The sequence below is a fragment of the Diadema antillarum genome, unplaced genomic scaffold, assembly GCF_040938485.1.
Source record: "Diadema antillarum isolate AM-2024a unplaced genomic scaffold, OU_Dant_1.0 seq00000565_RagTag, whole genome shotgun sequence".
Taxonomy (NCBI): domain Eukaryota; kingdom Metazoa; phylum Echinodermata; class Echinoidea; order Diadematoida; family Diadematidae; genus Diadema; species Diadema antillarum.
In genome coordinates this window covers 856555-872031 of record NW_027271504.1, presented here as the reverse complement: position 1 = coordinate 872031, position 15477 = coordinate 856555, and the positions used below count along the sequence as shown (strand labels likewise).

Sequence of the window (15477 nt, the reverse complement as noted above, 5' to 3'; positions counted from 1 at the left end):
GCAGCTTTCAGTCATGTTAATGTTTTTTTTTTCTTGTTCTACTTAGAAGAATCATTCTTTGCAACTTTATGTCAGCTTTTATGTGTATGAATTAGTCCCATCATTTTGCGAATGTAGCCTTGATGGACTAGCAGTTTTAATGTCAGCTCTGTAAAAGTTGACATTCAGGTTTTAACTTGTCTGTGTATTCTGTGAGGTTAACATTTTCGGGTGTGAATGAATGAATGAATGAATGCATGTATGCATGTATGTGTGTGTGTATGCATATATGTGCGTATGTATGTGTGTATGTATGTATAGTATGTTTGTACGTATGAATGTACTTATGTGTCTGTACTAATGTATCCATGTGTGTGCGTATGCATCTATCTACATTGTATATGTGTCTGTGTGTGTGTGTGTGTGTGTGTGTGTGTGTGTGTGTGTGTGTGTGTGTGTGTGTGCATTTAGGTTAGGTTGGATGTCTGTCTGTACACATGCACACATAGATAGCGGGAGAGAGAATCAATTTTTCAGACTGCTGCACAAAACAGAATACTAGTACACATATCCAACACAGGATCCACTGTCTCACCTTACCACTAATGGAGTGGAGGAAGATAGGAGAGAACGGGTTGAAGTGGAGGAGCGGAGAGAAATCAAGTCTGAGATGGGGCAAGATTATTACATATCTTATAAACAATAAGCAATTTTACACAAAGAATTCTATTCAAATTTGTTAACACACAGGCTCATTTGACTTTGTGAGAGGCATGATATATTACATGTTGAGACGAAAAATGGCATGGATCTGAATGAACTACGTGTATGTATCAGGAAGGTGACTCATTATACACTGATAAAGCCAATTCACTGCTGTTCGAATGACGGACGCTGTAGAATTATTACTTTCTCTTACGACCGACGTTCAACTTAAGCTTGTATTTCTGGATGCATTTCTATCCGTAATAAATGGTTTCGTTGACAAGATGTCTGTATTTGCACCAATAATTTGATACAAAGAACGAATATTGTGACATTTCCTCTATGTTCTCTGATTTGTTTAATCGATTTATGCAATGAATACAGTACACACAAAAAAAAAGAAATACACACATACACACACACACACACACAATGAGATCTTAATAGCTGCGTGACCTTGTTTGACGGATACACCCCTTGTTGTTTGTCGTTTGGCTGATTATCCAAAACATAACAACTTTGTCGGCTTTGGTAGCAAATGACTAAATATTTATGGTCATTACATAACTTGGTTCTCTTAACAGGCAGATTTACCATAATCTTTGGTTTATCTATATTTTCCCGTGAGGACTGTACGGTTCACCTCGTCCTAATTTACTCGGTATACAATATAGAATCTAGTGCACCTGTAGTGCCATTATGTTGACAACCCTTCATGCAGGAAAGCGTTATTTTCATTTATTATTCTATTTTTTATAATCTGCTAGGAACTATCGTCGTCACAAATGTATGCACAAATGCAAAGTATGTAATTGCACCTGTTATGATGCTTAATTTGACCCGCATAAGATTGTCATAATAATTCTAATGGTGGGTTAGCTGCATAATATTTAAATGAGTACATGACAAAAGAGAATCTGAGAAAGGCGATTTATATGATAATTATAACATAGGGCAAGGTTCGAAAATATCCTACTTCTTTGGCACGGAATTGAAGGTATGTCTGGGACCATCTGGATGATGTCGAGTCACGGCGAAAAATGTCCATGGCATGGAGAAGAGAAGAGAGAAGAAAGCCTCCGAAGGACGATTTGGACCCGAGATAAGAGAGCTCACTCCCAATGGTTGCGCATTTGACGAAGTCCCATTGAGATGTATAGTGGATTCACTGAGATGGGAGGGCTTTAATGAAGTGATTATTCTATTAAGTGGTAAATCGACAAGGATTGCTTCAAGAATGATGAGTTTAGTACTTTTAGCGGCGGAATTGTCTCTCCTTGCATGTTGGTGTCTTGTTTTGCTTGAGGGAGCTAGTCATGGGATGGGCGACTTGACCGGTAAGTGGACACTAATATAAACTAGAGTCTATACAATTATTATAAATTCAACATTGAAGTAATACCATAACCTTTCTTGAAATCCCCGTTTCACGCTCGCCTTCGTTGCCGTTAGTGTTTTGTACGTTCTCAAGCTGTGTTTAAGTCGCTTGAGGCATTAAATGAGATTAAGTGAATATGTGCAATATTTTAGGACTAATACTGTATTTTACATTACTCTGCTATTGTTTTAAGTTTTCATCGTCGTATATAGATTAAGATACTGGCAAAATACTTATGATTATACCTAGATCTAATTTGTTTTAATGTTATGTTGGTTACGTGCACCTAATATCTAACATTATCAGCGATGCGTCTACAGTAATAGGAAGTGAAATACAACAGCATCGCGTTTAGTTGTCCAATACTGTACAGCTAAACAATGCAAGTTGTCACACTGAACCTGCCAAAATTTCCAGCAAACAAAAACCAATTGAAACCTTAAAACGAGTGTACAGATGCACCTATTATGAATGTAGGCTTCAATGAAAAAAAAAAATGATTTTGTTTCTTTTTCATTTATGTCGGTTTGGTTTAACTGAACCGGGTCGGGTCAGGCCAGTCTGACCAGGGAGTTGTTACAAAAGGAGTAGAATCTCTTTGCAATTTATGCAAATTTATACGTATAGGTTCTATAGCATGACAATTGAATGCTCAGCATTTCACTGGCTCTGATGTTCCATGCTCCAAGCCGCTCTTCCATGATATAGAGCTTGGATATTAAGACCAAAGAAGAAGTTCTTGATTTTGACAATCTCAAGCTGTATTTTCAAAGGAAATCTTGAAATTCTGTATGAAACTTGGTGATGATCTTGTAAGGAACAGCTACTAAGTTTTTCCTCAAATCTCTTTGTTATTAATATACTAGGATTGAAGAAGGAGAATTGGTATCTCATCATAAAAGTTATCATTTAAAATATCTTGTGCACGTTTGTGCATAGTATTGTTTGCCATGTTTAGTACGTAATGTTCAATCCTTAGAATTAAGTGATGGCTAATGCGTGTTTCTGTGTGTTAAGTAGCATTTTACAGTTAAAAAAGTACAGTAAAATATGTTTACTAAATTTCTTCGCGTGTCCCATATTCTTTGCACACTATACAAACAGACAAATGCTGCCAAAAACATTGAAGGGGACAGCGAATTGCTGCTGGCTAGGTATGTTAGGAATGATGCATAGGCCTACTGAAACAGAAGTCCGAGATGTCTTTTGTCAAAATAATTACATCTGCTATAGATCGCATACTACTTGTCGGCGGCACGGAACATGGGTACAAAGGAGAGATTCTTTTCTTCTTCTTGTCGAACACCTCCCTGATCTGACTTACGAGCACGTACGAGAACATAAATACACAGACATTTGGGGTTGACGTTTGTACTTGGTGTGACATATTCGACGGCACCAAACTTATTTTGCTGTTGGTATCCATACACCCTCACAATTGTCAGAATGAACTTAAAATGAGACAGTTTATCGTATCTTGTCACAATGAATACATGATATTTGGAAGTTGTAATCGAGTGAAGAACACCTTCTCGCCGCCATTATTTATAATTTCGTTGTGAGCATCTTCTCAGCTGACCTAAATATTGCAAGTGTTCCTTCCTGACAAGCTTTACAACACATGTCTTCTGCCATTAGACAGGAAAGAGATTTCTTTTGATTTTCAGCCTTTTTCAGACTTTAAGTTTCCACAATCGTAATCCTTAATTCATCATACCATTTTTATGTGCCCAGAGAAGATGTAATGTCAAGATTATAGTTTGTTAATACTTCCTTCCCCGAATTAGTCTATCATGTCTTATTGAATTGTTGTTGCATTTCTGGAAGAACCTCTATTAAAGTATTATCTAGTCCCGAATATTATGTATGTGTGTATGTATGTATGTATGTATGTATGTATGTGTATGTATATGTATGTATGTATGTATGTATTTATGTGTATGTATGTATGTATAATATAGAATGTATGCGTGTATGTATTTGTATATACTTTTACATTGTTTTTTTTTTTTTACATAATATGTTACAATGATAATGTCTGGGTGTATGTCTTCTTTGTTATTTCCTAATTTCTTTTGTTGGTGATTTCACGTCCCAAAGAGAACGTGATTGGGAAGAGGCAAGGGTCGGTCTCCTGCCCAAGGGCCTACTTCGAGTGTGACGACGGGACGTGTATCCCGGCGGAAAGGGCTTGCGACTGGTATATGGACTGCAGCGATTACTCCGACGAGGGTGATAATTGCCAATACGAAGGTAGTGTATTAGATAATGAATCATTATATCTGTGCTGCATATTAAAAGCAGAAAAAAAAAAACCAACCAAACTTCTCTCGGGCGTATGTTTTGTACTAATGACAAATATCTACAACACAAAAAGTGACCTGTATAAGACGGTCCCGATTGAAATAGTAGCCATAGTTTTCGTTTGTTGTATGTTTGTTTGTTTTTAGTGAAGAGGTTTCGGACTTTGACATACAGATTACCTAAGACTGTTCCTGAAGCAAACATAAAATATAATGCCGAACCATAACACGATATGCCGCATAAAGTAAAGAAATGGGTGCAAGAGTATTTGTGTCTTAGTAATGAATGTGTGTGTATTTCAAAGCTAAATGCAAAATAAGAATGAATGAATGAATAAATAGCTAAAGTATTATATATATATATATATATATATATATATATATATATATATAAATATATATATATATATATATACATATATGTGTGTGGGACACGCTGTATATATATATGTATATATACAATGTATATATATATACAGATAAATAATAACTCATCTATACTATCATGTTATATTACTTTGTATTAGTTTAATGGAAAAAAAGTCATTTTGAATTGGATTTAATTGACTAGCAACAACAGGGACAGCATTTCTTTTCTTTTTGTGGAGCGCCCTCAATGTGTTTTTCCGTTTGTGCGTTTCTTGGCATGAAGTCTCAGTTGCCTACAGTGTTCATGCCACATCCTATATTATGTCCTTCCCCCTTCCATCAGGATTTGTGTGTTGGTCAGGAAGTAGCATGGTGTCCACCGACTGGCTGTGCGACGGATTCAACGATTGTGACGACGGTAGCGACGAGGATCAACAAATGTGTCTAACCGATTTCGGTATTCTACAAAATAGAATATTATGACAATATCAGATCGCAATTACGAACGCATTTCAATTCCGAGCATTCAACAGAGAATGGTACTATTGTAAGACATGACTGAGTTAGTGTCTGTGAAACTTGTCGAAATATTATTGTATTTCCGGTGTTCAGTGACTTTGAGTGTTTTATCAACAAATTGGTGACCTAATTTAACAAAATAATTCATAACGCACAAGCGTCACGTCTACGGATAACCCTTTTAGTTTTCATTCTTTAAGTTTAGGCACAATGTTGCTTACTTCTTTGATCTTCTTCATAATGTTATCAAGTCAGTACCACTGGCATGACTGGCATGATTGAAAGGTAAGGTAGACACTGCCGAAAAACCCAAGTGCGTATAAAAAAACAAAAAGATAAGCGGATGGAATGAGTAATGAATAAGCACAAATCATTAAATGCAGTATACAGTGCATGGTCTTAATCTTTTTTCTGCTTATTTTTATCGATTATCGATGAATTGCTATCAAGTTACCCCTCCTCAGACTTGTAACATTGCAATTAATGAAATTGTTTACGTACATTTTACAGATTTACTTATGACAATCCAAATTTTTTCTCGACAGAAAAAGTGAAGAAGGTTTGTCCCAGGATATCTTGCGATAACAGCACAAAATGTTTGACAGAGGACGACATCTGTGATGGTCAGAAACGATGCGCAGACGGCTTGGACGAGAGTGACGAACTGTGTGCTGAAGGCAAAGGTTTGATGACGTCATCTTGCTCTCTTCACTGTTTTGTAGTCTCATGTTACATAACTTTATGTATTAATTTATCCCCCCCTCCCCCCACCCCCCACCCGAGCACTCGGTTTGCTATTTTTTTTTTTTTGTGAGTGTGTTTTCGGTTTGGGGAGCATGAGTGAAAAAAAAGTATTCCTAAATCGCACTTAATTACTATTACGCATGCAATTACTATATTATTAAGCACACCTGTAGGCTGCAACATGTTATTCAGACAGAGGTCCTCTAGATGAAGCAATTAGTATGTACTAGTATTGATATAGTCTTCTATCAGCAGCTCCAAAGAACTTTCACAGCTATTAGCAGAAGATTTTAATGAATTTTTATGAGGAAAAAAGAAGTCCAAAGACGGATATAGATGTGCATACACACGTATATTCATGAAAAATGTTTTAACAGCGAGCCCAATCAATTTTCCATTGTCACATATTTAGAATACTTTCATTCGAATACAAGCAATATTGAGGATATCATAATTATTCACATTTGAAAAAAAGGTGTATCTCATCGAGGGATATGTCGGCACGACTGCCGCTACTGATCAGTCGTGGCGACTCTGGTGACGCGAGAAACCGAAAAAGGCTTGCGCTCTCTCCAAAGCGACTTAAGGGCAACGTCCGAGACATCTCCTCAACAGGCGACAATCAATACTGTTTTTTTAATCGGATCGCCGCCGCTGAAATCATCTTCTCCATCTTCTCTAGCATCAACTATACTGTCAAAGCATCGAAAGAGTGAGCTAAAGCTGCTACAACTGCCACTGCACATTCTCCTTTTTTCGCCATTCCAGCACCCAGAGCCATCGGCTTGCATGATCATTGTGGGTGGGACATACACGTATGTTACTATGGAGTTGGAGCTGTTTCCCTGGCAAGACAATCTGGGAAAATCTTTCAAGGCATAGTATATCATACATATAAGGAGCAGCAGTAGAAGCTGGAACAAGCAATAAATGATGAAAGACCTCGACTGGGATGTAGCTGACTTGGAGCAGGAGTGAAGGCAACTTCGATGACGCCAGCACGCGCTCAGTCATCTCTAAAAATGGGTCAAGCATCGTCGCGGATACGTCGTCGCCGCATCGTTGCTGCATGGTCCCTGCAACGTCTCCTATAAGTCGTCTTGGTCTCCAGTACGTCTCGGAAACGTCGTGGAGTCGTCATGGAGTTGCCGTGGAGACGCCTCCCCAGTACGTCGCATACAATATTACCGGTATAATCTCCGCGACGTCGCCGCACCTGATGGAGACGTCTTGGGAGACGTCGCGAAGACGTCTCCGAGACCTGCTGGCTGGAGACTGGAAAAAGTCTCCAAAAATAGATCATGTTTTATTCGAGACTCTCGCAGACCCGGCTGGTCTCCAGGAGACGTCTCGGGGACGCCTCCGCTACCAGTGGAGACTCGAGTCGCCTCCAAGTCGCCATTTAGTCTCTAGGTCAATGAGATACTCACTGTAATGTATTGGATAACGTGAAAATCATTAACAAATTACAGTATTTTGTCAAAACTTTCCTTCGAATGACCTAATTTTCGCAACAGAGATGCTTACATTCTTATCTGCACTTTTATCTCGACTTGTAGGAAGGTGCTTTTCGTGTGATGGGAGAACTCGCTGCTTAGAATGGGATTGGGTGTGTGACGAAATAGCGGACTGTGCCGACATGAGCGATGAACTTAGCAAGTGGTGCGGAACAGGTAAGGAGGAGATTGCGCACAAAGTGCATTGGAGTAGCTCGGCGTATTATGTTCATCGTGTTCACGAAGGTCCGCAGTAAGAGGTGGAGCAATGAAATTGTTAAATAATGGAAGTAGAAGAAAGACGGTACAAACCGTGGCTAATTGTAGTTGGCTGTGCGGTGGAAGTGGTGGTAATAAATGCAACTGTCGTAGTAGGAGTAGTAGCAGTAGTTAGGCAGTTAGAAACAGGAGTAGTAGTATAGTACCAGTAGTAGAAACAGAAAAAGTATAGTTGTTGAAACATAAATATCAGCAGTGGTAAGTAAACAGTGTTTTAAGTTAAGGTATGTTTTTAAGATAAACTAATGTAGCGATCATGTCAGTTTTGTGTATGTGGTATGTTTGTGTTTTCTGGAAAGCATCATTATCCTTTTTTTTCCAGTTCTTTTTGCGAACATACCAGTTAAATGGTCGTTGCAAAATAACGATCATCTTCAAGAAAACATTTCCAACAGTAACTTACTCTACGTCAATTGGGTAAAACCTCATAAAACATAAGAAAGCTATGCCGAACCATAATACGATATGCCGCATAAAGTAAAGAAATGGGTGCAAAATGGGAAGTAAACTTAAAGTTATAAGTTTTGATTCAATTCAATCAATCAATCAATCATAGTTTATTTCCATCCATTCAACGAAAATCAAAAAAACATAGTACAATTTCCAATCAAAAAAAATCAAAACATAGTACAAAGTATACATGTCATGAAATGATATTGTTCAAACATTTGCAAAAGATTCATGTAATATCCGAGATAAATTACATGTATATAACAACATATGTTCATATATATATATATATATATATATATACACAATAATACATATATATACTTCGTGGACGTGCGGAAAATAGATTCGATTATGGAAAATAGTGAATACCCTGATCGACGACTGCAAGCGATCATTAATTCCATCTGCTGTATTTTCCTTGGTGATCAGTTTATCAGCGATGCTGGAAAGGCTCCTTCCTCTGTGGCCACACCCACTTCTGCGTCCCACAGAAATGGCGCTGCGACGACCAGAACGACTGCGGGGATGACACCGACGAGCGGTCATGTGGTACGTTTGGACATATTTCCTCCTTTTCCATTTTGTTTCATTCTTCCTCTTGTAGTTGATTTAGCATCATTATCACCATCTTCAATTCTTATTTCAACAGCTAGATTTTGAAGTCTGCAAACAATTATTAACATTTTTCTTCTTCACAAAGAATCAAAGGATTTGGAAAGATTAAGATGAACGTAATGACTTCCATGCATTAGAGTTTAGAATGTCATCAATGGATAATAATTGCTCAAAGAGATTCTTAATGCTTCAAGAATAACTCTTTAAACATGTTAATCTCTCAAATGCCCTTTTCAAAATATTGCAGCTACCACAAAAAAGCAACGACGACAACAACTGAAATACTCGTAGATGATTGGTTGTTGCACAGTTTCTGCCATGAAAATGATAATCATTGTAAGAATGCAATTGTATATAGCAAACTTCATTATCGACCTGAACCCCGCCCGCCAGGTGAGGATGTTCAGTGGACGGGAACCTTTGAGTGGTCTCCATGGAGTGCATGGAGCGAGTGTCACCCGTCGTGCGGTCCCGGCACACGATCTCGGTCCCGAGTCTGCGACTCTCCGGGAAACCTGTGTCCTGGGGAAGGACTGGAAGAGGAGACGTGTGAGCTAGCGCCCTGCATCATGGATGAGATAGGTATGCAATATTGTAACACGAATGGACTGGTGCTAGTCATAGTATAGAACGTTGTAAAGGTTTTATTACGAAATCTCGAAGGCCTTATGCAGGGACGATATAGGGTCTCACTTTTTGCCTCTCCGCCTTTTTGCAGAAAATATAGGGCGAGATTTTTGTTTTGTTTTGCCTTACCGTTTGTCAGGCAATGTCAGTAAAGAATAATCACCCCAAAATGTGCTTGCCAACCAATTAACCCTGGAAGTGACACCCAAACATGTCCTTTATTTGTTTTTTGGTTTTTTGGTTTTTTTGTTTGTTTTTTTGCTTGTCAGCCCACTTTCGTAGGCAAGTGGCAGCAAATTTGTTCCCGTAATCCATTGTATTTCAGTAGTTGTAAATATCTTATCTATTAATGATAAACGAAATTCGAGTCATCATGGTGCCTGTGAATAACAATAACAACCACATCAGTAGAAATTAGGAGTATCGTCATTTTTCATAACTGAGGAGTAATACAGATTATTGTTATCTTCGGTAGATAGTAAAGTAGAAGAACAGTCTCAGCGAATTCATGTTTCAACAGGTATTACAATGCCGCTGCGTTGCTTTCGTACACAATGCATGACGTAGTTCATGCCCGTATACACTATTGAAAGCAATTTAATTTTACTGATCACTGCTGATTGCAGCGGAATCACAAGAGGTTTTAAAAGTGTAAATTTAGAAATGCATTTTAACGCACAATCTATTTTACTATGTAATAGAACATGATAATATACGCTTCTATGAATAACACTTCAAACATAATGGTACATCACTTTATGTTCGGATACATGTACTGTACACCCAAAGAAGAAAACAAATACAAAAACAAAACAGCAACCCATAAACTTTTGGGGGAACAGACTAATTTCATGAATTTCGTAGCATATTTGCCGACCTCATTTTTCCATGCCCGTCAGACATCGGCTGCGGTGTGAAGCAACATCTCCACCTGCGCAGCGACGGGTTGGCGCTGGAGGAGCGCATCGTTGGCGGTTCTGCCACTGAGACTGGCGAGTGGCCGTGGCAGGCTCAGCTGTTCTACCGGAAGCAGAGGTCTTGGGTAGCCGTGTGCGGTGGGACTCTCATCAGCAGCCACATGGTGCTAACGGCAGCTCACTGCTTCATGGGATCCATGTAGGCTTATCTAGTCGATTGAATTATTCTTATTACATTAATCAGTATGTGCGTATGCTCTACATATACCTTCTTGTGAGTTACTTATATAACACTTTCACATGGAGTTACTTGTTTATTTGTTTGTTTGTTTGTTTGTTTAATTTTCATCTGAGAAGATGGTTGAGTTACTTAGTACCAGAGAATGAAAAATTGTCAAACTCCGAGGTCATTTTTTTTTATTCATCGTATATCCCTATACAATATTGTTGTTGTTGTCGTTATAAATTGCCCAGTGCCAATAAAGGATATAATTCTTTTTAACCTAAAAATCGTGAGCAGAAAAAGAAGAAAATCTGATGGAAGACCTAGTAGTAAAGTAGGAAAACAAGAGGTAAAAGATATACAGGTATATTAAAGGAAGCAGGAATGTCTAACCTTATTGATAGAACACAATAATATATCCCTTCCACCTCTGATATCTTCTTCATTATGGTATATACATTGTACAAGTCTAATTGATGACATCTAATTGACATCTGGATCACGCTCCCGATTTTAAGAGAGAAAGCGCCCAGATTGAATTATTAAACCACATTTGTCGATTTGAAACATTAGCATCGACCTGTGCATACCGCAATGTATAAAATGCAATTTATCAGTGAAAGGCAAATAGTACGATCAAGGCAACTGTATAATATAAGCATTTATCAAGATCATGGAAGTCGGACTTTTCTATAATATGTCGCCCTGCCATTTCTGCAAAATGAGGCATCTAACCCCCGCTATGCTTTAGTTGCCAATTGGCACTCGCGCTGTAGTGCTTTCTTCCCAGACTGGTCTGGTATTGCCATTGATAATCATAGAGACTACCTAATCCCCTTAAAGGGATGGTATAGTTTTGGTTGAGATAGGGATTCAGGTTTTAAGAACTTTTTGCAAGATAATTAGAAACCACTTATGATATGAAATATTACATAGCATACAATTCTAAGAGGAATTAAAAGGTTGATGAAAATCGGTTTTGAAATGGTTGAGATATCTAAAAACAAAGTGAAACAAATAAAAGTTGTGACGCACCTTTTACAGGACAACATTGTTTTGCATCGTTTTGGGGTATCTCAGCCATTTCAACACCAAATTTTCATCAAATAAACTTTGATTCTTCTTAGAATTATGTGCTCTTTGATATTTCATATTAGTGGTTTCTATCTTGCAAAAAGTTAAAACCTGAATCCCCATCTCAACCAAAACTGTACCATCCCTGTTCAAAAACAGTGAGTTCAGGGGACCGTTTCATGAAAGTTGTCAACCCGGACAAGTTGTCAGTCTCTGACAATCACCATGGTCGTGATGGTAACAGTTAGTGACCACAGCTTCTCAGCCAATCAAATCCACAGATTTTGCTGAAATTGTCAGAGACTCACAACTTGTCAGCGCTGACTAAATTGATGAAACACCCCCTGTTCTTGTATGCTATATAGGAAGGAGCCCTCTAGTTGGCAGGTACACCTTGGTAAGCACAGCAGACAGTACGTTGCGGAGCCCGGGAGCCAGAGTCGACTTGTCAAGGAGATAATCATCCACGAATGGTTCAATGAGCGCGGGGGCGTGGCTGACGACATCGCCATCCTGTTGCTCGACGCACCAGTTACCAAGGAGACGGGCCAGATCAACTGGGCGTGTCTGGATGTGGGGATGGAGCTCAATGGGCATTCAGAATGCTTCATCTCTGGTTGGGGAGCGACAGAAAGTAAGCCGAACACCGAAGTATATACATAGAAGTGTCTTGTTTATTATCGAAGTGATTACAAAGGGCATCAAGAAGAAAACTCAAGCAAATACTTAAGTAATATAGACATATAAAGAATTACAAAGAATGAGATCTTCAGATAATTTCTTTTTTTAGCAACAACAGCAACAACAAAAACAAAACAAAAAACAAAACAGCTTTCACAGTAACTTCAAGAAATTCCTGTCTTTTCACATCTGTTCAGGCTTATTATATTTCTCTCTCTCTCTCTCTCTCCTTCCCCTACGCATTATCTGTTCTCTCTCACACTCGCCCTCTCATGTCTATCTATAAGACATGTTTATCTATATCTATCTATACTTGTCATGTGCATTGCGTGCATGTGCATGGTGTAAATTGAGACAATTTTAATACCTTATATTCTTTTTGAGAACTTCAGTAGGCATTTTGGTTATGTTCTTGCATATCTTTGTTTTGTTTTCCCCCTTCAAACCAGTGGGTGGCAAGCAGGGCTCTCCCGTTCTACAGGAGGCAAAAATGCCAATCATTCCCCGAAATATCTGTAACCGTAAAGAGTCCTACAACGGTAAAATCAGGAATACGATGCTGTGTGCGGGCTACATGAGTGGAGGGATCGACGCCTGTAAGGTGGGTGTAATGAATGTCTACAGAAGGATGACACAATGGTATATTGATAGCAGAAATTACGTATAGAAGAAGTTCGGATGACCACCTTAAAAGTAAAGAGAATTTTGCATGAGTGTCTCATGATTTTTTTTTTTTAGTTTTGGTATAACGGAAACACACGTACAAGGTATGAAAAGGATGTATTTCAGAGATAAAATCTATTCTTTATTTTTGGTTTAATCAAAATCATATTAGAAACGGAGATCAATAGAATAACGATGGTATCATATTTACATTCTATTTTGTTATATTATGCTGTGAGCTCCTTTCTCTCTGAAATTTCTTCTATTCCATTGTGAGAGCTTTTGGTCTATAAAAAAAGTTAGGGTGTATTTGTATCTGACTGGCAATACAATTTTGATAGCTGGAAATGTTATTTCATGATACAAGAGGAGCGGGGATTGCGTCCCTCTCAAAGTCCATCAGCTGTGGCTGTGAAGAAAATCTTCGCACTGGTGGTGTCACTAGGAAGGGAAACAACAGCAGCAGCAATAACAACAATGACAAAAAACAAACAAAAACAAAACCCAAAACAGCAACAACAAAAGAATGTTGGAAGTAAAATGTTAAAGGGCATAGCGCTCTTTGTATGAGCGGCAAAACCATTTACAGGTAAACAATAGCATCACCGACACCTCTTTTTACATTTTGTATCGAAGTCACATGTTTTGTTTTGTTTTGTTTTTTTCTTATGGGGGGAAAACAATTACTAGTACAAATGGTAGGTGTGAGAGAGACTAAGTTTCTATTTTTTGTGTTGTCACATTTTACTCATTTTAGTGTATGTAATGGGCTCTTTGTTATCATTCATTCGTTTATTCGTTTATCTAATGTACACTGTACATTTATTTTTGGATTTATTTGTTTACTTTTGGTTCTATTCCCCATTCTTCCAGGGTGATTCCGGTGGGCCATTGTCCTGTCTGGGTAAAGACGATCGCTGGTACGTGGTCGGAGTCACCAGCTGGGGACACGGCTGCGCGCTGGCCAACAAACCCGGTGTATACACTCGTGTCGCCAAATACTACCCCTGGATACAGCAGATTATCAAAGATCACCATCTATGACTTTGATACAGCAATGCCTGTTATCCAACAGTTGTAGTTACCTTACCTCAGTCCCTCTACGTTCGTTTATTCCTTTTTTTTTTTTTTTACAAGAGAAGGCCAACTGGTAGAGCAATGGAATTTTGCATTACAGTACAGCGAACAGTGGTGAGAAAACGTCACCGTTTTAACTCTCTTTCCCCAAAGCGGAAATTCGGGTTATATACAGTCTAGTCTCTTATTTTTGGTGAATGTTTTCTTGCACAGTGTTCCTTGCAAGTAAGATTAAACTGTTCCAACTCATTTCACCTGTGGCAAATTTACAAATATATTTCGTACATTTATTTCAGGGAGAATGATGTATAGAAGAGAAAAAAAAATCATGCAAATTTGTACTTATCATCCTTGTAGTGCAATGTTCTGACATGGAGTTCATAATTAAATCCCGGGCGATTACTCAGAGACGCCATTGCATGATGATCACAGTTAGACACATACGACTTTGCAACATTGTCTTGATCAGAGCTAAACTAAGCTATGACTCTGCAAAGCCCTGTAAAAAGAAAATAATATCATGAATGGCAGCAGTATGTCAGCCTGGCTTCATAGTACATACATGTACTCATGAGTACATGTATTCCCAATGTAGATTTATCAGTCTTGTCATCTGCCATTACTAAAAATGTTTTATTAATGGCAGATTGTGATGCTGTTTAACAGCATCAGAATCGTGTATCTTATCTTTAACCAGGGAACTTTAAACTGCTTTAAACTTTCTTGGATGAATGCATTTGATGAAATTGAATTTGAACAGTCACATGAAATGGTTATACATGTAATGCCATTAGGCCTCTTGAGGACTCTCAAGTCTTTTGTAATGCTATTTCTATGACAACATTTACATACCTGAAATGAATAGGAAAATAGCAAATGTACATGTATACTTTCTTGCAACCATGCCATCTATGGAATAAACAATATTGTTTTCTTTACAAAATTTGTGACTGTACTGTACATCATTTATGGCTCCTGCGCTTCAACAACGGACATTTCAGCCTACTTAGTCAGCTTAGTCAAATGACGATTCTTACTGTCAAAGAGCCCACATGCCTTCTCCTACATTTGAATGCTACCATTCATGCCATTTTTTTGTTTCCTTGATGATTGTCGGGATTTTTTTTTTTTTTTATAACCTACATTTTTTTTTTTTTTTTTTTTGGGGGGGGGAAGGGGATTTTACAACTGATTATGCATGATTGAATATGATTTGGTTTCATGCAGCCATGATTGTGTCCTTGACAACTCAAACAGAGAATGTTGGGTTGTGATAAACTTTTCAATTTTAAGAAGACACAACAGACCCAGCTGTAACACATCACTCATCCTCTAACCAACCCAACACCAGACAGTATGACAAGAAGGCATCAAA

At 38.2% G+C, this 15477-nt stretch overlaps 1 protein-coding gene across 1 annotated transcript; it reads left to right on the top strand.

Moving 5' to 3' along the window:
* The first annotated feature begins 3325 nt into the window (after nucleotides 1–3325).
* On the top strand, nucleotides 3326–14069 carry LOC139735204 (uncharacterized). The gene is made up of 11 exons (XM_071645963.1): nucleotides 3326–3329; nucleotides 4163–4315; nucleotides 5078–5191; nucleotides 5799–5936; nucleotides 7557–7670; nucleotides 8655–8774; nucleotides 9234–9422; nucleotides 10367–10583; nucleotides 12047–12315; nucleotides 12812–12963; nucleotides 13899–14069. The coding sequence occupies exons 1-11, from the start codon at nucleotides 3326–3328 to the stop codon at nucleotides 14067–14069; spliced, it is 1641 nt and encodes a 546-aa protein (XP_071502064.1).
* Nucleotides 14070–15477: the final 1408 nt, after the last annotated feature.

Excerpts from the sequence above, each read along its gene's own strand:
- LOC139735204 (XM_071645963.1), top strand. Across the intron at positions 10,584-12,046 it reads CACTGCTTCATGGGATCCAT|GAAGGAGCCCTCTAGTTGGC; the intron begins GTAGGCTTATCT and ends TATGCTATATAG. Across the intron at positions 12,964-13,898 it reads GAGGGATCGACGCCTGTAAG|GGTGATTCCGGTGGGCCATT; the intron begins GTGGGTGTAATG and ends CCATTCTTCCAG.